The 21,549-nt window shown below is 35.6% G+C and overlaps 4 protein-coding genes across 4 annotated transcripts; 2 read left to right on the forward strand and 2 right to left on the reverse strand.

Moving 5' to 3' along the window:
* Positions 1-92: 92 nt before the first annotated feature.
* Positions 93-7,853, reverse strand: Pea (peanuts). The gene is made up of 13 exons (XM_026645712.2): positions 7,643-7,853; positions 6,557-7,446; positions 6,195-6,356; positions 5,676-5,780; positions 5,001-5,147; positions 4,339-4,851; positions 4,004-4,251; positions 2,903-3,569; positions 1,775-1,915; positions 1,534-1,686; positions 1,002-1,327; positions 729-908; positions 93-362 (listed from the first exon to the last, which is right to left on the reverse strand). Exons 1-13 carry the CDS (start codon positions 7,734-7,736, stop codon positions 140-142), a joined length of 3,849 nt encoding a protein of 1,282 aa, XP_026501497.2. The 5' UTR covers positions 7,737-7,853; the 3' UTR covers positions 93-139.
* A 344-nt stretch (positions 7,854-8,197) lies between these two features.
* Med9 (Mediator complex subunit 9) lies at positions 8,198-9,307 on the forward strand. The gene is made up of 3 exons (XM_026645740.2): positions 8,198-8,432; positions 8,523-8,628; positions 8,775-9,307. The coding sequence occupies exons 1-3, from the start codon at positions 8,329-8,331 to the stop codon at positions 8,913-8,915; spliced, it is 351 nt and encodes a 116-aa protein (XP_026501525.1). The 5' UTR covers positions 8,198-8,328; the 3' UTR covers positions 8,916-9,307.
* A 1,333-nt stretch (positions 9,308-10,640) lies between these two features.
* LOC113404747 (GTP-binding protein 1) lies at positions 10,641-19,704 on the reverse strand. Its single transcript, XM_064215488.1, has 13 exons — positions 19,225-19,704; positions 18,630-18,741; positions 17,164-17,338; positions 16,727-16,905; positions 16,204-16,367; positions 14,897-15,019; positions 14,443-14,558; positions 13,236-13,380; positions 12,970-13,152; positions 12,068-12,203; positions 11,752-11,885; positions 11,398-11,550; positions 10,641-10,897 (listed from the first exon to the last, which is right to left on the reverse strand). The coding sequence occupies exons 1-13, from the start codon at positions 19,318-19,320 to the stop codon at positions 10,775-10,777; spliced, it is 1,839 nt and encodes a 612-aa protein (XP_064071558.1). The 5' UTR covers positions 19,321-19,704; the 3' UTR covers positions 10,641-10,774.
* Positions 19,705-19,927: 223 nt separating this feature from the next.
* Positions 19,928-21,310, forward strand: LOC113404742 (uncharacterized). Its single transcript, XM_026645737.2, has one exon. The coding sequence runs from the start codon at positions 20,096-20,098 to the stop codon at positions 20,765-20,767; it is 672 nt and encodes a 223-aa protein (XP_026501522.1). The 5' UTR covers positions 19,928-20,095; the 3' UTR covers positions 20,768-21,310.
* The last annotated feature ends 239 nt before the right edge of the window (positions 21,311-21,549 follow it).

The following is a 21,549-nucleotide window of genomic DNA, read 5'->3' on the forward strand; positions in this document are numbered from 1 at the left end:
ATGTAATGCTTTAAAATATAACTTTTTATTATTTTAGACAAAATTAACTGCAGACTTTTAAGTTATATTAAAATAAAAGGCAAATATTTTTTTGATTATCTTTAATCTTGGAAAGACATAAAACGTCAATAAACTTAAGTTAATTTCTGCGTCGTCGAACTCTTGATATTCTCCAAGCGTTGGGTTCTTCATATTTATTGTACAGAGGTTCCAATCTCTGGTTCTTCTTGAATTTAGACAGTTTCGTCGGGTCAGAAAACTTGAAAAAGGCTGGTGCAAACTCCACGAGCCATTTGGGGTCGATTGTAGTCACCTCACGCATATATTCCTTGGTGGTTTGTACTAGTTCATGATAGATGACCCTAAAAATAAAAGAAGTTTTATTTTAAATTACTTTATGCTCCAATCATCATTAACGAGTTTTATTTGGTACATCAATCATTATATGAATTGAAACTATGGGTATTAAATAAATCAACTACAGATATGCGAATTTTTAATGCAAGAAAGTCAATCAGCATTATAGTAGTCAAGTTAGCTTATTTCGCAATTAAACAATTAACATACTATATACCAAAAGTACATAATTGTAATAGATAGTCGAGAATAAAATACAACATAAACATTTTTATATTACAATGCATTTCTTTGATTGAGGATGTTAAATTTAATATTGATATATTTTTAATTACGCTGCACTTATAATGTAAATAATTACAAGTACATACCACTCAGGTTGTCTATTAAACAACGCGCTTGAAGGATGAATGTACACAACTTGGCTGTCCACTAGAGTCCGGTAGCCTTCTTGTGGATCTTTCTTTGCAGCATTTCGAAAGAAGCCAGAGCATATTGTCTTCTGAATCCGTACTGTGTTCTTGCCGGCTGACACCACATCTAGTTTGTGCCTAAAATATCCAATAAAAATATTGGTTACACAATGATACTAACTCCGAATATTTAGGCCAAGAAAATAATTTTTTTCAGCAATTCACACATACCTATCCATGATACCGAGCAGTTGCTTTCTAACATCCTGAGCCCGTTTCAACGTCCTGATCTGCACGAAGTTCTCATAGCACCACGCATTAGAAAACTTGTTGTTCTTCCAACTATTGTAAACAGCTAGTAATGTCAGATGATCTCCTTCGGGCTGGTTGAACTTCGCTTTCTTCTGATCAGCTAGAGCTTGTTTGTCTTTAGGTCGATAGAATACGTTTTGAACGCTCAGCATGGACACGATAGTCAATATTTCATCAGAGCATTGCAGTGCTACCGACATAATAAGGATTTTCGAAAGATTTGGTTCCAGCGGGAATTCAGCCATCTGTGACAGAATAATGTATAAAATAAGCAATATGCATTTATTGATATTAAGAAAGGCACGCACCACCAAACATGGAATCCAAAATGTTATATCACACATGCCTGTAATAACACGCCAAACCGAGTCTGATGTTTGGCGACAGTTTGGCTTGGACGAAGTTACATCTCAAGTAAAACATTTTTTATTTTAAAACAGTGCCAGCTCACCCGTCGGCCAAGCCTCGTGAGCAGCCCTTCCGAGTCCAGTGCAGAGAGCGAGTGTAGCTGCTCCAGCGCCATGATGAGCGACTCCACTGGGGGCGCGTCCATGAAGTCAAAATGCAGAAGATCGTTAATACCCATCGTCTTCAGCTGCAGGACCTGGAGGATATAAAATAAATATTATATTCACTGATAACTGTAATATAAGTGTATATGTCACAAGTTGATCGAGCGGGCCGCCACTGACGGTGGTGGCGAGGTTGGTGCGCTGTATCTCGGGCACTGGAGTGGGCAGCATCTCGTCGCGGTAGGCGCGCTCGGTGTAGAGCCGGTAGCACTTGCCGGGCCCCGTGCGGCCGGCGCGACCGGCGCGCTGCTTGGCCGCCGCCTGCCGGACGGTACAGATAGTAAAACAAACGTTAAACCATCGAGAGCGAGAGACTTCCATTATTTTTATATTTTATCCCCAGATATCGATCCCATCCATGCAGCCATATGACATATTCATATTTAAATCAAATCAATTTTATTCAAGTAAACTTCACAATGAAGCGTTTTTGAATCGTCGATATTTAAATACTACCATATAAACCATTTATTTTTGCTCCACATACACATACATTACAACGATTATACACAAGAAAATAATTAAATTCAATCAATACAGTGTAGGTAGCAAGGGGTTCATCTCAGTATATGCTGTGCTAATGCACAGCACTGATTTTCAGATGGCCCCTGACTATTGAGTTAACATAAACACACGAAAATTAAAATAAATGAAATGAATGAAAAGAAATTATAACAAAAAAAAAACACATTAAACTGAATTTGACAAGAACATTAACATGATAAATGAAACGTTAATATGATAAATACTAAGACTAAGAGAGAGAGCTAGTATGACTGATACTATATTTGAAGGTTGTTACTCTGACTTTTGTTTATTTAAAAATAATACCGTCAAATGTTTTACCACCGTTTCGGAAAGCTGCCTCCAGCAAAAAGAAACGGCAAGAAACTCGCATAGTTGCTCTTTTCAAATAAACAGATTTACAATGCTGTTTTTTCACGATAATTAGTGTTCTGTGATGGAGTTTTTTTCTAAAAAAGTACTCTTTTAATAAATAATAAGATTAATTTATTAACTAGCTGTAGTGCCGTCGGGTTATGTAGCATACTACTAAGTGTGGCTCGATTGTCTTGTACAATAGCAAATATCAACCATACGAACATCTCACTTATAATCTCATTGAAACTAATTTAGGATGATTGGATTGATTTAAGTTCCAACTTTGCCAACTTTTTACGCAAAACTGAAATTGTGTACGCAATGTGTCACGCTAAATCATTACAACAATATTATGAAAATGCATACCTGAGATATCGGGGTTACGACCAACGAGTCCATGCCGGTCTTAGAGTTGTACACCTTCTGTTTAACGAAGCCAGGGTCCACGACGTAGTAAATACCATCTATAGTCAGGGAAGTCTCCGCTATGTTCGTGGCTATGACCACCTTCCTCGATCCCGGCGGCGCCGGCTCGAAAATCCTTGTCTGCATTTCCGAAGGCAACGCCGAATACACTGGCAGGATGATCAACTCGGGCACATCGGGCCCCAAGGATTTCATCCTCTCATACAATATTTCGCAGGCTGTGTCGATTTCCTCCTGACCAGTCAAAAACAGCAGTATATCGCCGGGCGGTTCTCGCAAATGAATTTGCATAACTGTTATCAGTGACGCGTCGAGGTAGTCCGTCTCCGGCTCCTTTGTGTACAACACTTCGACGGGGAAAGTTCGTCCCGGTATCGTGAAAATGGGTGCCTCGAAGAAGTACTGCGAGAACTTTACTGCGTCAAGGGTTGCCGACGTCACGATCAATTTCAGTTCGGGCCTCTTCTGCACGGCTTGCTTCAGAAGACCGAAGAGGACGTCCGTGTGTATAGTACGCTCGTGAGCCTCATCCAACATGATAACGGAGTAGCTCTTCAGATCCAAGTCCATCAGACACTCGCGGAGCAACATACCGTCCGTCATGTATCTGCAAATAATCACGTGTAAACGATCGATTGTAGGATAAATTTAGTATTTAATAATAACGCATTATTTAAAATATTCTAATTAGATTCATATCAACTTATGTCCCTAAAAACGTAGGCGTGTAGTTAGAAAACAATAATAGTACAAATATCTTTAACATAGAAATATCAATCATATATGCTACAAATAGAAATGGACCCCGAATTGATACTTATGGGATCGCCCATTTTTATTACACTTCTAAAAGATTTTATGAACGGAAACCTGTTGTATTCTTTAATTTAAGTGTTAAGTATGAAGCATTGAGACCAAAAGTGTTACCGTAATGTTGAAGCTTGTCCAAAAATATTACTCCATCTACTCAACCGAATGTCTGTCTAAGATGTAAGAAATCACAGAATACGACAGGGAGATGTAGCGAGTCGCGCCACTCACTTAATGACGGTGTCGGGCGAGGTGCAGTCCTCGAAGCGGATGGTGTAGCCGACCTCCTGGCCCAGCCGGCAGCCGAACTCCTCGGCCACGCGCTTGGCCACGGACATGGCGGCCACGCGGCGCGGCTGCGTGCACGCCACGCGCCCGCGCGCCGCCAGCCCGCACTCGCACACGTACTGCGTGATCTGCGTCGTCTTGCCCGACCCCGTCTCGCCGATCACGATCAGGATCTGGTTGTCCGATATCGCCTGCGGAGCGACCGCGTGTCGTTAGTGTCCCGATTAGTGTTAACCGTTCTCGACAAAATAATATAAATTCGAAAATAAACTAGTCACCTTAGTCAGCTCGTCTCTCAGCTTGTAGATGGGCAAGGATTGCCTCTGCTCTAGGAGAGATAGATTAGTTTTCTTCCCGAACGACGATTTCTTTCCACCTATCACGTGCTTCTTCCACTCCGGCAGGTCCTGGGGGGTGATGCCGGTGCCCCTCATGTTTGCGGCTAGAGCCCGACCATCCGCCTCTGGCAGTGGATCGATCCAGTTCTTATTCAGGCCGGTCGGTAAACTTTCCATTTCCTGTTCTCTTTGCAGCATCTTTTGTTCTCTTCTCTCTTTAGCTAGAGCCGATTGCATCATGGCAGCTTGTGCTAATGATCCGTCTGGATTCTTGACGATCCTAACGGGAGATAGATCGTGTAGGGCTCGACCGTGGCCCTGGAGGAAGGGCGGTTCCTCTTCGACTAGTTCTATTTCGATATCAGCCTCGCCATCTTCGTCTTTAGGCAGCAGCCCTGTCTCCTCGTCGAAGTCGGGCAACTCGCTCTTATCGATGACTCCTGACGATATCATCTACAAATATGCATGGAAGTTTTAGATTAACTACTTTATAACAATTCTAAGCAGTTTCAATTCAAAGTAAAAATACAGAGCAATGCAAAATGAGATTACAAAGCTATTATACATGAGATAATTCCTTATTTAAAGAACCAAATTTTTACCTGTTTAATCTCCCAGCGCTCTGGACTAGAGATTCGAGTTACGCGTTTACGACTCGAGTCTTCATCTGGATCGAGACCGCCTTGTAGACCCGCCAACACCGTGGCTGCCGGCGGGGGTCTATCGGGGTTGCGACCTTCGCGTTCTGCCTGTTCACAAATTTAAAAACATTTATTTATTATATATTTAGAATGTATACCAACATTGTCCAGCTCAAATAATTTCCCGGGTTACTATATAAAGTTTTGATAGCAAGCAAATAGCAATTACATTAAAAAAATGCAATCTATATCTTTCCCTAATTCTTCATGATATCTATAAAAAAATGCAAATGCTGCTCAAATTTAAAAATCACTTCCAACAGTTAAAAAAAAGGTTCAAAATGTCTAAGTAATATTTGTATTTACAGTAAAAAAAAAAACATAAAATGTTGCAGACTGCACTAACATAAGCTTTTAAAAAGCATTTTAAAAACCAAATTAAAAATAGAGTTTATTTATATGACAATTTAGATACATAATTGGTTTAATGGTTAACTTATAAGGCTGCAAATACAAATTTAAGAAATTCACCATTTTCTATAAAAAGTAAATAATATTAGCATTATTAATGAATTATACTTTTAAAAACTAGCATATTAGTTTACTGTGGTACTAAAAAGGAGTCGAGATTCTTACCTCTAAGTGTGCATGAGATGTTGGATTCAAATCTTTCCCTGTTTCTTGACAAACATCTTTCATTGTAAGTGACACTTTTTGCCCTGTTACAGACAACACCTTGATCTGAAATAAAATTGGTTTTAGTCTACGCCCTTCTTTAACATGTGACAAATTAATCTCCCTCAAAATTAGTATTGAAAAATGAATTTCAGTTACTTTTTTTCATTACAATTAAATTTTTTATTTTCCTATATCATAAAAACACTGGACAAAATTAAAAAATATAAATTTGTTTAATTGAGTTCAAAGAAAAAAAATCTTCAAATTTATTTTTAAAATAATATGAGCAATAAACTGCATTTTGTTAATCCATTTTTTATCTCCTGTTAAGCTTGTGATATAAGTTGGTACCATAATAGTCCAAGTGGTCAGGATTAAATATCACTAAATGACCTATATACTGTTAAGTTACTGAGGCTCCAAAGCTTTGACTTTAGTAACATTACAAATAATATTTTTTAAACTAAATATACATACCTTGACTTTATCACCCCGAGATACCACATCGGAGACATTAGTCACTCTACCTTCGGCTCTTAGCTGAGATATATGAACGAGGCCTTCCCACCTCTTACGCAAGCCTTCCATTTGTATAAAACATCCAAAAGGCACAATATTAGCCACTCTCCCACTGTAAATCTAAAAAAGGAAACATATTATAGTTACAAGTATAACTAATTATTTGTTTGTTAAGTTGGAGTTTATATGATTATATTCAACATTATTTGACCTTATGTAAGGGTCATCCTAAGCAATATCTAATTAAGTAAGCTATATTAATAATAATATATATAAAAATATAGTACATATTTACATAAATGTTCTATAATTCTACTTACTTTTCCAGGCTCAGGATCATCACTTATTGCTTCATCAGGGCTCTTTTTTCTTGGTTTTTTAACAAATTCACTATCTCTATACCTGCTCCTGTCTTCCCTACCACGAGACTGGGATCTAGATTTGGACCTCCTATTCCTAGATCTTGATCTTCTATGTCTTTCTCTTGACCTAGATTTGTGACGTTGGCGACTTTTAGATCTTCTTCTTCTATCTCTCCCTCTACTCCTACTACGTCTGTCTCTACTTCTACTTCGTCTGTCTCTACTTCTACTTCGTCTGTCTCTACTTCTACTTCGTCTGTCTCTACTTCTGCTTCGTCTGTCTCTACTTCTGCTTCTTTTGTCCCTTGTACGACTTTGACGGTCTATACTTCTTCTACTTTTCTTGTCTCTTGAACTGTCCCTTTTTATACGACTATCCTTACGATCTTTACTATGATCTCTTTCCCTTTTTCTAACATGCTCTTTCTTTGTGTCATCACTTTTGATGTTACTGTTAGATGGAGCTAGTGCCTCCAAGGCTGCCATGGCTTCGTCCACTGCATCTTTACTTGAGGATTCTTTTCCTTTTGATTCAACCTTAAATATTTCCTTTGAAGTTAATCTTGTATTTTTCTTCTCATCATCATCATCACTTTCTTCATCAGAGGTAAAAACTGGAGGCTTATCATTAGGAATAGCTAATCCAGGAAACTTATTAGCTAATGGATTTGATTTATTATCTTTCTCATCACTTTTATCATTTTCACATGGTACTGGTTTCATATGCTGTATTATACGCAGTAAATTTGTCATAAAGGAATCAGAAAATTCAGCCCCATTTTCTATAAGAGCTTTTTTAAAATCATCAAAGAAGGGATTCTTGTCTGCCAAGTCTATGATAAATTCAGCTGTAAATTAATAAAATTATATTACGTTTGGGATTGGCTTGTGTGTACGGTAACAAATTTGGGAAAGCTATAAGTCGGCGTATGACTAGCGTCAAAAAGTAATGCACCGTTACGTTCTTTATCCCAAACCCCTGCTACTGGATATAATATTATGAAATAGTAAATGAAATATGTTATATTATTTTCTAGTACGTACCTAAATCCTTATCGTTTAGCCCTAAATGGTTGTCTAATTCTGTACATATTTTAGATACAAGCGAGAGATGTTCTAACTTAGCAACCTCATCCATTTCTTATTCTTAAATTAATTTATTTAAACTTTTATATTGCTATAAAATCATGCCCGTCACAATTTTAACAAAAACAGAACTTTAGCATTGCTTTACTCATTTACTGACACTGACAGATTAAAACAAGCACAGATTATTAGGTATATGTAAGTTATAAATTCCTAGAATTTGAAATATTCACTATATATTATATATTTGATTCCTTAACGTTATAACTCAAAATAATTTTATGTATATTAAAAAAACTACAATTTACAATAATTTATTGCAGCCTTGATATACTATATAAATATAATTAACATGTATAATATATATAATTGAACTTGGAATATAGTAGTGGCAGTAGTATTTAGTGTGCAGTTGTGCACGGAAATAAATATAGCTATTAATGACATATAATACAACAATGGACAATGGACATTTGACAGTTGAAGTTTGAGGTTTGCTAATTTGCTTTTGTCAATTTTGTCTTGAGTAATTTGCCCAAGCATGTAAAAATTATTTCAATTTTAAGCAAACCCATGACTTTTTAGTCATATTAATATTTTAGGCAAGTGAATTTTATAAGTTATTTTAAGCATATTCGCTAATTATGGAAAACAACACTGATCATTCCGATCCCAATAATTTTAGCCCGTTAACTGTCCAAGAAGTAGACGTAGACTTTTTACCGATTGTTTACGAAATCATACGAAGGTATATTTTTGTACGATTTTATTTTTAGATAAGATATTGTCACATTTATTTGACAATTGTTTTATATGGTATGTTTTTATTATTACGTAGTGTCGAAAGGGACTTTCACGACAACTCAGCTAAAGCCAGAGAATCTCAAGATTGCAGCTTAAAGGTCTTAGAATTACAAAAGAAGTTTGATATTGCGCGTTCACAGGTTTGCTTACTTCAATATAATCCTTCTTAACATACAACTACCTGGTTTATTAACTTCATGTTTTAGGCTAGGTACAAAATATAGAATTTGTACTTGTTTTTTTTACTTATGGTATGTATAATATAAGTTTATTTATAATGTTTCAGATAAGACGTCTCCCAGGAATTGAATACAACAAACAAGATCAATTAAAACAGTTTGAGATTCTCCGAACTCAACTAAGACTGAAAAGAGAACTCTTACAAAAGTATCGTAATATGTGCTCTTTTGAAACATCATTTAAATGATACGAAAATGCCATTACGAACAATACTCAGATATTTAGCAAATAATGAACAACTTGTTCAGAAGATTGCGGATTCCTATCCAGTAAGAAGAGCAGCTCAGCTTGCTGTCTCAGTCTTTTTTAGAGGGAAGGAAAAGCTGTCTACTATGGATCCTCAACAAGTTAATAGATTTGTATCATTCTATAGAAAATTTAGTCAAAACATAAAGGAAGGTATAGATGATGCCAAAACTAAGTTAAAAAAATAGCATTACAAATAGCTTAAAACAAATATCAGGTTGTAGATTTGAGAAATGTGTGCTTATGGAGATTTGTTACCTTCGTTAATCTGGTTTTTCTAGTCTAAGCTAGAATTATACATTATAATTATGCAATAAAAAACCATTTACAGTTCCAGCTAGTTTTATTTCTCAAAATCAATAAAAATATCCTCTTACTTACACTATAAAAAAATCACATTACAATGGTACTTATAGAAAATACTGAACTTCTATGATATGAAGCAAATAGCTAGCAACACTAATGGATCAATTGGTATTACTTTTGATCCATACTAGGGTAAAAAAAAATTTAGAATTCAATTCAAAGGCCTTCCAAGGCCTTCCATCGAGTTCACAATACAAAGAATACATTGCATCTCAAGAGACCAGTGTATATATAAGTAGTAACTATTTGTAATTCAAAATATTTTGTTTATTTATAGAAAATTTAGTAAAAACATGTTAATACATATCTTAGCCCAATATTTGTCCCCATCACATAGATTAGTCCACACACAATTAATTTAATAATTGTCAGATACTGTATTTTTTAGTAATTGGATTTCACTGTATGAATTTGATTTATGAATGTCAAATTTTAATCGGTTCTTTTACAAATGATTAAGCCATCCTCACATAAAATAAAATAAAAAATATATTTTTTTAACACAAATTCCTGATATGATTGCATATAATCTGTGACATATAATTTAACAAAAAGAAGTAAGGTAACAATTTCACTTTTAAATTTTAACAATATAATAGAAAATAAAAATTCTAGGACAGTTTATATTATCAGTATTTGTCTGTCTTATTGCATTGATTGTGTTCATTGAAATATTTGCAATGTGTTAATCATAATCACATTTACATTTGACGAGGTAATCAGTAGATCCTATTTTATCTAATGCAAGCACTATTACTAATTTTGACCCATAAAAAATTATGTTACTTTCTAAAAAATTTATGTAAACATAGCCTATAGAGTATGTAAAAGTAGATAAATATTTTTATATACGAATTCAAGATAAAATAGTTTTTCAAGACCTTTAGTACACAATCAGACAACTGAGCGAACAGCGACATAAAGTCATGTATTTATGACCACAGATTATAACTAAAACCAACTTCAAACTCACACCACTGTACTATAATCTATAAATATGACGTATTTTCATGTCATTAAATATTTTAATGTTTAAATCAAATGACAAACGTGTTACTTATATATAAAGTTTGAGCTCTTTTAAGCAGAGGTTTTCGTGAATAAATGTCTTGCTATAAAAATAAAAAGAATTTAGTTACAAGTATTGCCATATGCGAATATATACGAAAAGGAACAGTCTCGTGCACTGCTGTCACAGTCGTGAGGCATATCTATTAATTTAGCTCCGTCTTGTTATTTAATTGCACTGCAGTATCCTCGTATAAGATCGTCGGTATGCTAGCTCGAAAGAGCCGACAGGAAACGGAAATTTTTGGCATCGATTATGTCGATGTAGGCTTAAGTTTACTATTGAACAAAGTACTTCGAGTACGGTTCGCAGGGACAGTAAGAGGTTTCGGAGCTGCGAGCTGTTTATGGTGGAGTGCAGCGCGCTCAGTTGGCGGCGAGCGCGGGCGGCGCGGGCTTGTCGTGCCGCTTGCGGCGCCGCGCCGGCGCGCGCTTGTCCGTCTGCACCTCGAACGGGGAGTCCACCGCCGTCACGTCGCTCTCCTGCGTCTGGAAAGTTAACATACCGAGATTCTTTGATTATTTATATATTTAGATAGGCTGTCAAAGCTGAGACCGCATCGAAAAAAAATAACGGCCATATTATACGCACACTAGTAAAGGAAAGTAGAACTAGTCGAGCTGTCACGCACACCAATTATAATCTGGAGTCTTGTTAAAAATTAGTTTGTTCTGACTATTAAGTTTATAAGACTTACTTAACTATTTATCCACTAAATACTATAAAAGAGTTCTCTGACATAGACCCTACTCATACAGAGTCTTGAAATATTTTAGATCTAATTAAAGACAGACAATTTTACAACTTTTTACCAATTTGATATATTCCTAACAAAAAAATCTTTGGAAATTTAGGCTCCTCGACGTCGAGGCTTTAAAATATAAATCCAGTAAAATGGATCAATGCTTATGAAAAAAATATTTTCTGAAAATCTTATCCATTAGTCTCATCGTATCTAAATCTCGGTCATGAGCTAAAAGCCACGGACCGCGGGCGGCGGCGGGGCGTGCGCGGGCGCGGCGGGCGGCGCGGCGGGCGCGCGGGGGGCGCGCGCGGGGCGCACGGGCGGCGCGCGCGGCGCGGCGGCGGGCTCGGGCCGCAGCACGTTGCCCACGGCCTTGGTGCGGCCCTCGCGGAACACCTGTCGGGCCACGCTACTAGAGTCGACTATTCGACCGGTGACGAATACGCCTGCGTTAGTGCACATTTACACCTCAAGGGTATATATAATTTAGACTTTATTATTGACAGTCGGTATCTGAATTCCGAACCAATGGATGTCATAATTGCACTTAAATATTAAATCAAAATAGCTTCAGGTGCTGAAATCGGAGGACGTTACCATGCGCTGGCCACACTTGAGATACTCGGGGTGTTTGATGAAGCGGAAGCGAACGAGTGCCTTGTCTCCCGTGCGCAGACACTCTCGCGACATGGACAGGATAGATGCCGTCTGACGGATGCTGCCGCAGTGCACTGGAATTCAAGTAGGGATTCAAAATTAAATGAAGTAACATCACTATTTTAAAACTTTAATTCATTCTTTTATTTGAATATTATTGTACTTACCATACTTTTCATTTTTAGGGAGAGTGAAATATTAACAATAAATAAAAATAAAATATTTTAAGTATCATTTTCAAGGGCACAATACTTACCCATGGCCTGGTATCGCGAGGAGATAGTGGTCGGGTGGTGTAACACCAGGATCTCCCCCTCGAACTGCCAGCAAGCCTGTGGGTTGAGAGCCGGAGACACCATCACCATGCCCTTGCGGATCTGAGACCTCTTGATCTGTAAACATATATTTTAAAATAATAAAATATTTAAATACTCACTATAAAAATAATAAATCAATTATCACATTTCGTCTGTTTTATGATTAGATAATAAAAGGGAATCATATAACATTTTCCAGTAAACGATTTTTTTTTAATATATAAAAACAAAGTTTAAAAATATATAAAAACAATTGATATTCCAAGTTTTGTCATCTCGAACTTGATAAATATCCTTCTCTGAAGGAGGATCACTATTTCGGCTACCATCTCACAAGCATCAATGGTCTAATGGAGAGCTCCCCTGAATTATACTGGAACGGTGCGGGTTCTAATCCCGACAGCAATCGTGTCGAGATGAGTAAAGACTGTCAAACGGTAATGAAGGATGAGAGGAAGGAGTGACTACTTTTATTAGATAAATTTTTATTTTTTGCCAAAAAAAAAAAAATTGCTTACTAAAAATATCATATCAAATAAGATATGTTATTAAAGTAAGCAATACTGTGTGTTGTGTAGTAACATGAACAATTCACATTTTTTAAATGAATAATAGTTAATTTACAAATTTGAAATGATATATATATATATATATATATATATATATATATATATATATATATTTATAGTGCTCTAATCACATGAATTGTCATTTAGATTAAACCTAGACAGATAGATTGACTATAATATTCAGGTAGATAATATTAATCATACAAATTAGATCCATCATGGTCGTTATAATGGATCGACGCAGTCGGCCGAGCAAGGACTCGACTGGGTACCTTCTTGAGCGCGAAGCTGGCGGTCTGCCCGCCGCGCACCTCGGCCACGCTCATGCGCTTGCGGTGGATGCTCTTGACGGTGATGGGCGTGAAGCGGCCCAGCGGGTCGGGCCCCAGCAGCAGCGTGTCGTTGAGCCGGATGAGCCCCGCCAGCGTCGTGCCCGACACCACCGTGCCGACGCCCTGCGGCGCGGGACACCATGATACCGACGGACACAAGAATACATCTAATACTGAAGCACTCTGTCGCTGTGTGCGGCACTCACGGGGACGGAGTACGTGTCGTCGATCTGAAACTCGGCGGGTTTGTCGTCCTGAGAGGGCATCCGGGTCTTCAGAAGGTTCAGGAACATCGTCAGCATTTCTAGATTTTCTCCAGTCACGTTGGACACTTGGAAGATGGGACACAGTCTGGAATGAACGAGTATTACTTAATAATAACATCGGTACAATAAACTAGAGCTTCCTGTTCGGGTCGGGTCCTTTTAGGAATCAGTGGCCTAGCTATGCCAATCGACCACTGCGGTTGCTTGTATCCTCTGTTTCGAGGGGCTCACAGCCAGCGATACAAGATTATTTTATTTTAAAATATGTTTTTTTGGGCCCAATAAGACTATTTACATTGTACAGTTAATTTAATTTATGTACATTTGTTCAGTAGTTTTGTCAAATTATAAAACACAAAACAAACCGCTGCACATTTACTAACAAACAAACACACAAAGCACATTGTTGCACCATCACATACATACACAATGATTTATATATATGTGTGTAAAGCCTGCTTGCAATTATTGTAAGTTTTAAACAAGGGTAACAACAATATACCATAGAAACATTATCATCAGGTATACCTGATGAATTTCCATACCTTGAAACAATAAACTGCAAATATTTAGTAGAAATAGTTACGTCTTGTATGGTAAGTATATATAATACAATGGCTGTGTCAATGTTTAATGTAGTGATGCACCGATACCGATATCGATACCGATATATCGGCGATACAGCAGGTTTTCCGATATATCGGTATCGGCGATATTTTTCTGGCCGATACAACGATACTGTTCAAATTACATGTTTTAAAAAAGTAATGTAAACGCGCCTCTTGTTTTGTCATTTTCGTTGCAAACGAGATAATACTTTGTTTTTTAAACAAAAATTTGATTAATGTTTTTTTAGTTACTAACTCTTATCAATGAACCTTAATTATTGAGCTTAATCACCAATATTCACATTCCAAGTCTGTAACGTTTTATTTTAATATATATTTTTTAATAAAAACGGTCAATCAACATGTCTACTTACATTTATTTTACCTTTATTTAAATTCGATAAGTGTATCGGTATCGGTATCGCCGATATTTCTCTAAGAGTATCGGTATCGTATCTGTATTGTATCGGTATCGTATCGGCAAAAAGGCGTATCGATGCATCCCTGGTTTAATGTCAGCGAATACTGAGAAAACTCACCTTTGAGACACAAAATTGGTTGCACTAACGATAACGTCATCTCTAGTCTTCACCATCACCGGCACCTTGCGACATCCGGAGGACTTCAGAATCCTGATTAGTAATTTGAGATTATCCTGAAAAATAAAACGTTCTCTTGTTCCATTACTAATATTGACAAGCACACTTCATTCTTCCAAAGAATTTTTGTAAGAATAAATTGTAATAGAATAGATTGTTATTAAATTTTGCTTGATTTTTTATTAAGATTTATTCACTGTAAAAAAAAGTCATGATTTTTTTTGTATATGTAAAACCTTTAAGTATAAGTTACACTTTAAAAAATAATATAATATAGTGCGAATAAATACAGATATACACATAAAATGTATATATGTATGCAGGTTAAAAACAACCTGATATTGATTTATGTTGTAACTATGAAGGCCAATAAATGTATAGGGAACACAGTTACCTGTAGCACGTTGGGGGGGCACATGTCGATCTTGGTGACGACCACGAAGACGGGCACGGCCAGCGCCAGCGCCAGCCCCAGGTGCTCCTTCGTCATGCCCACGATGCCGGCGTTCGCGCCGATCTGCGCACGCACTCACACACTCACACTACTCGTCGACCACGCGCCAACGGTTATACAGACATATGCTAGGGAGCTGGATAACGATTGAAGTTTGGATAGCTTTAAATCAGTGATTCCCAAAGTGGTCCAGGTGGACCCCCAGGGGTCCACGGGAGACTTGCTGGGGGTCTACGTAGGCGTGAATAAAAAATGGGGGTCCATAAGATGTTAATGGGGGTCCACGAAAATTTATCTGCTTTTGACAGTAAAGAGCAAAAATGTAAGCATAGTTTTTATAAGGGCCTACCTACATTGTTTTAAGTATCTAACTAAGCAGATAAGTTGAAGAGGTTTTAAAAACTGTTTTGCACAAATCTCCATTTGACGTACTAAAAAGAATTCCATTAAGTAACAATACTGTACAAAGACGCATTGATGAATTGAGCTCTGATATCGAAAGTTTTTTGTGCAATAATCTGCAAAAACCTCATTTTTCTATACAACTGGACGAGTCAACGTTACCCGGTGATGAAGATAAACATCACAGAGCGGGCGGTTATTGCTCACAAAAATAAAGCCAAACATTGATCGTCTGCTGACACTCCATCAAATACATCCTTCCCATAAATTAAAATTATGAACTGAACCTATATTACCTTAATATTTTTTTCTTGTAATTCTATTCCTTTAATAAATAAAGTTTTATAAAATGTACCATTTTTCGTTTTTTTTTACCTATCGGAATATAGGGACAGAACTCAGAAGCGACACAATTTTTATTTTTTGGCGACTTTAAGAATGTGGTAGAAATGTAGCAGCGGCAGGGGGGCAGTAAATTTTTTAAATAAGTTTGGGAACTACTGCTTTAAATTGACAACGCAGCACTACGACGGTGGCAGACGCGGTCGTTATTGTTTCTCAGGGTTCTATTGCCACTATTAATAACGTCAGTTACCAAATCATATAGAAACTTTGCTCACCAGCTTCCTAGGCATTATTTGTAACATATAAAAAGTTTAAGCATCAATGTCAAACAGCAAGTTCGATCATGAGTATAAGAAGTAAGCAATCGATCAACTTGTCTGTTGTTTTGTGATGTCTTAATTTACTTTAAATTGATTTTCAAAGCATTACTATATTATATGCTAGCCGGTGCTAGGAGAGGGACGAGGATTTCCAGGAGTCGAAATCGTAAGCTGCCGTACCATAAGCATGCCGAAGTCCGGCGCGTGTCCCGTCATGCCGAAGACGGTGGTCTTGAGGTACCGCTCGTGTCCCGCCAGGTCGATGAACGTGATGACCTTGGACGACTTCTCGCAGATCTTCACCCAGTCCAGCGCGCCGTGCTCGGGCTTGTTCACCACATTACCTGCAGTGGAAATGCGATATAAGTAATAGTTGCAAATATATGACACATTTAAGGTGAGGGTTTTGAGCTGATTCCTCTACGTTGCTCCAACGCGAGCTCGAGATGTATTATAAACACACACACACACACATTAAGCACATGAAAATTCAGTGGTGCTTGTTCGGGTTAGAACCCGCTATGATCGGTTAACTTGAACGGTTCTAACCACTGGGCCATCTCGGCTCGATACTACAAAGCAATTTTGCAAAAAAATAATTTAAGAAAATAATTACGATGTATACAGTAATTAAATGAGTATATTTCAGTGCGGCAGGCTGGTAACGGGTAGTATACACATTAATTAAAACTTTCACGATTACCCAGGCTGTCGAACCCTAATATGTCATTCCCGACGGAGCTGGTCCTCCCGCTCTCAGCCTCGTGCTTGTGTCTGAACAGCCTCTGTCGAGCGTAGCCTCTTCCATTGTCAAGTTCGCCGTGTGTCAGCACTCCCAGCAGGGTGGACTTACCGGCATCTACATTGCCCACTACGGCGACCCTGCCGACACCCAACACATATTGAGATGATTGCAAACGAAACAAACCGACGTGGAAACATTTAAAACATTTCTTATTTAAAGGAAATTTAAATCTTCATAATTTTTTCCTTTAGAAATTAAGGAAATCAAAAAATGTTTTAAACTAAACTAGGTGCTTTTTTTTGTATATTATATTGAATATAGTGTTTTTAACAAATAAATGAACAATTAGTCAATGTTTTGATCTTGAGAATCTAAAGAGGTAAATAGATATACACCTTATTTCCATAAAATCATTATGGTCTACTTCTGTGCGTAGCAGATACTGGCCGGTGAGACCGGTGCCGCACTCCCAGCGCCGCAGCTCGACGCACGATATGCGCTCCCCGCTCACCAGAGACTGTAGCGTCGCCACTGACGCGCTGTATTCATCCTCTGTTAACCCCCGACCATCTAACACATGGAAACTCAATCAATTTAAACTAAACTTATATTCACTTTACTACAAATAAATATTGTTTAAATATCACTACTACCATACTCAGTGAGTCATACTCGGTAATATTATATGACTTGTCAGAACTGATAACACAATGCAAGAAAGTAGATTGTTGCAACATCAGATCGCTAACGACTATTGTGTAATCAACATTTCATTTATGTATAGAACAATAATTTTGCATTCGCCTCGAATTCTTCACTATCAATTATAAAACTAATTTTTGTTTTATTATAATTTGTAAAAAATAAACATTAATAAATAAAAATGTTTTTATGGACCTAAAGTAGAATGTTATAAATTGATTACATTATAATACTTATCTTGTGAATGCCAACAATGCATATTGTGTGAACAGCATAATACACTTGTTGCAAATTAAATATTAAAAATGTATATGTATTCTAATTAAATATTCCATCTGAAATTTATTTTATTTTTTCCTCATCTTAAGCGATTTTTATCTATTTATCATTTACATTATTTTTCAAATTAAAGAAGTATAATAAACAGGTGATGCAATATAATGAAATAATTACAGCTAACCAGCCAAAAGTTACTCTTTGATGGCCAAGAATTAATACAAAAACTTATATGATACATTAAGTACTGCTGGATATGTAAGGCACAAATACAGGTCACCTTTTCACTAAATATATTTAAAAAATATGTATCATATAAATATAATGGAGACAAAAAAATTCTTATTATTTTAATAAGTAAAATAATGATGAAATACAAAACTTATCATAAATTATGAAATCATATCAATGATGACTGTGATTGTGGTAATCATACTTATGGAATGATTTTGTTGATAATACACATCATGTTACATATTAGTATAGTATGGTAGGTAATTATTAACTAAATTAAAAAAAAAACTAATTTAATTTCAGATTATTTGACTTACAAAAATAAAAATAAATTATATTTCACAACATTAAATTTGTTGTGAAATATGTTTTTTTTTTAATAAACAGGCAGGCAAATGGACATAAGGTCCACCTAATTGTAAGTGGTGACAATCAAACCAATCAATAGACATTGGTGCCATAAGAAATATAAACTATTTCTTACACTAGTGATGCACCACCCTCCTTGACAGCTGAGATATTATGTCCCTCTTGCTTGCAGTTACACTAGCTCTCAATTTTTAAGCCCTACCAATAAGCTAATTTTTGTAAATCAATTAAATTAATTAATACTTTATTTATAAATCAAATTATACAATTTAAGACTCACCCTCTCCATGGCCAATGTCGTAAATAATTTCACCATTTCCCGTGTCTAGCCTCTCTAATAATTGTTTGCGTAGCAAATCATACTCATCAGCTGTTGGACTCACAAGTATCATCTAGAATATATACATGTTATTCAATTATGCTGTATAAAAATAATTAAATTTAATACATACAAATATATTAATTATAATTTTTATTTGTTTATAAATTAAATGGAGGAAAGCATAAACTTTATGATTTAGTTTATATTAATAATCATTGTTCTGGGTGTTGGTAGAGTATTTCATAATTTGTTTACAAATTACATTCATATTAGGGAGTATATTATATGGGGATAATATATATTCATATAGGGAGGCTAGGGTTGACTGACTGTAAACCAAACATGATGTAACAAATCAACAACATTTGTTATGGTGAATTTGTTGAATATGTATATATGTATTGTATATATCTTCATTTTACGTTATGTTATGAAAATTTAAATAGTTTCTTTTAAATTTAAATTTTAATATAAATACTACGACTATAGTGTTCTTAACTGGCGCGTAATTGTTTTCAACAAAATATTTACTGATTCATCTACGCAAAATTACCTTTCCTCGAATACTTGAGTAGTCAGTCTCACAGTCGTGAACTTCAAGTTCCGGCAGAGGACTTTCAGCTGTCGGAGAATCCATGTTGTTGTCCATTATTATATTTTTATACAAATTCACAATGAAACCAATAACGATTACACCATTATGTCACCATTAACATAACAATCACAATTGCAGTTTATTACTACCCAAACGATAGTTCTTTATATCTCAACTTAAATAATAACTTGAAATTGAAAATTTTTACATCGCGCAAAATTAAGTTCTCATTTAATATTTTTTAAATCTTTCCAATAAGATTGTCACTAAAATTAAGTTTTCGTAAGTAATTAGAAACACAAATATTACGGCACAAATCAAATTATGTTACATTCTCGTTCTATAGTGTATAGAAATAGATTTCAGCAAAATAAAACAGATGGAAGAAATGCCAACTTTTTGACAACTCAGCTCAGGCGCCGTCGCCAGTATTGCCGCTTTCGTTTAGTTCCAGGTAATTTAGTAACCAAAAGTCGGATACTAATCAGTAACGTCTTTTTAATAATCACCAACATAAAAATAGTAAAATAATTAAAATACCTATTCATTTAATAATGTTTTAATTTTTATTAATATTAAATTCTTCATTTTATTTCGAAATTCATACATAATTAATTCATAACAAAATAAGCATCAATGCGTATAATTGCTCTGATTTGAAACTTTCAATATAATCTATATTAATGTGATATTTACATTGAACTTTCAGTAAATAATTTGTTGTATTTTCCTAAAAAAGATTACCGTGAATTACATTTGAATTACCACATTTGTTCATTCTTTTTGCAAACAATGGTTTTGTGGATACCATTATCATTAAATAATCAATATGGGTGATCTTAGAGCATCTGATAGTTCATGGAAGAAAATGGTGATAGCCAAATCAAACAATAAATGGATTTCTACGATAAAATCTGAGCCTATAGATTCTATTGTTACTACAATGAATACTACAAATTTGTCTATTGGCGAAAGCAATTTCGGTTTTAAAGAAATAAAGAAAGAAAATGATGGCGTTAGTATCGAAAGTAGCACTCCAGAAACGAATGAAACAGAGTCTATGATACAAGAAATGGATCCACTTAATATTGATCTCCCTGCAAGGAGAACAAGGAGAAAAAGCTCTGGGCCTAAAAATGAGACACCAGAAGAAAGAACAGCAAGGCTTGCTAAAATGTCAGCATATGCAGCTAAAAGACTTGCAAATGAAACTCCTGATCAACGTGCTATTCGGTTGCGACGTATGTCTGAATATGCAGCTAAGCGCCTTGCTCAGGAGAGTAGTGAACAAAGAGCACGTCGTTTAGCACGCATGTCAGCATATGCCGCTAAAAGACTTGCAAGTGAAAGCCCAGAACAAAGACAAGCAAGGCTAGCTAGAATGTCTGCATATGCAGCACGGAGACAGGCTATGAAAAAAATTATTAGCGGTAGTCCCAGTAATAGTCTCGATACTTCAAATTATGATATAATAAATAATATAATGCCTCACCACAGTTGAGACTGTGATACAGCTGTCGGTCATCTTGAATTATTGTCCGAATAAATATAACTATGCTCATAGTATGCTAAAAGAATGCTATTTTTAGAGTATTCAATATATTTGTCATATTTATTTTTTGTAAAGAAAATTTAAATGTAAATAATTATATTTCCAAGGAAAACAAAATATATAGTGATTTAATAATTTACTAATCTGTTATATAACTTAAGTTAAGGGAATCTAATTTTGTAATATGGAGTTACAGCCAGGATTTTTGTATTTAACCATTGTATATAAAAAAATAGACTTGGACAGTAGAAAGCAAATCATAATACTGAGAAGTAAATATTTTTTCTTTAGTAATTTAACACTAAATTTTTGAGTGTGATTTGAATTAATATGATCTTTTAATAAGAAATAATTTGTAAAATATATTTTTTAGAGATTTTAGAATCTGGTAACTTTTATCTATATGATAATTGCATTTTTACATATTATATGCAGCTGATAAATCAAGTGTGTGCTATGGTATAATAAATTCATTTTTTAGTCGGAACTAAACTTTTTTTTCATTTATTTTGTATTATAAAAGGTCAAATGTTACTAAAATTATTGGCAATTATACTGATATTTTTTTTTGGAAAATTAACAACTATCATTTATAAAGCATATCTTCTTTACAAAGTTAAATGATAACTGAATAACAATCAATAAGATTAATCTGCAGGGAAAATTTATTTCTTATTCAGGCTTCATATATGACATATATGACAGGTTAGACCATTTAAACAGTTTATTCA

Source organism: Vanessa tameamea, chromosome 8 (assembly GCF_037043105.1).
Source record: "Vanessa tameamea isolate UH-Manoa-2023 chromosome 8, ilVanTame1 primary haplotype, whole genome shotgun sequence".
In the NCBI taxonomy this organism is placed as follows: Eukaryota; Metazoa; Arthropoda; class Insecta; order Lepidoptera; family Nymphalidae; genus Vanessa; species Vanessa tameamea.

Coding starts and splice junctions, on each gene's coding strand:
- Med9 (XM_026645740.2), top strand. CDS start 8,329: ATGGAAAACAACACTGATCATTCCGATCCCAATAATTTTAGCCCGTTA. Junction 8,433..8,522: donor GTTTACGAAATCATACGAAG/GTATATTTTTGT, acceptor ATTATTACGTAG/TGTCGAAAGGGACTTTCACG. Junction 8,629..8,774: donor TTGATATTGCGCGTTCACAG/GTTTGCTTACTT, acceptor ATAATGTTTCAG/ATAAGACGTCTCCCAGGAAT.
- Pea (XM_026645712.2), bottom strand. CDS start 7,736: ATGGATGAGGTTGCTAAGTTAGAACATCTCTCGCTTGTATCTAAAATA. Junction 5,148..5,675: donor CATCTCATGCACACTTAGAG/GTAAGAATCTCG, acceptor ATTTGTGAACAG/GCAGAACGCGAAGGTCGCAA. Junction 363..728: donor TTTAATAGACAACCTGAGTG/GTATGTACTTGT, acceptor TTTTATTTTTAG/GGTCATCTATCATGAACTAG.
- LOC113404747 (XM_064215488.1), bottom strand. CDS start 19,320: ATGGACAACAACATGGATTCTCCGACAGCTGAAAGTCCTCTGCCGGAA. Junction 17,339..18,629: donor CGACATTGGCCATGGAGAGG/GTGAGTCTTAAA, acceptor TCCATGTGTTAG/ATGGTCGGGGGTTAACAGAG. Junction 14,559..14,896: donor GCCCCCCCAACGTGCTACAG/GTAACTGTGTTC, acceptor TTTATTTTTCAG/GATAATCTCAAATTACTAAT.
- LOC113404742 (XM_026645737.2), top strand. CDS start 20,096: ATGGGTGATCTTAGAGCATCTGATAGTTCATGGAAGAAAATGGTGATA.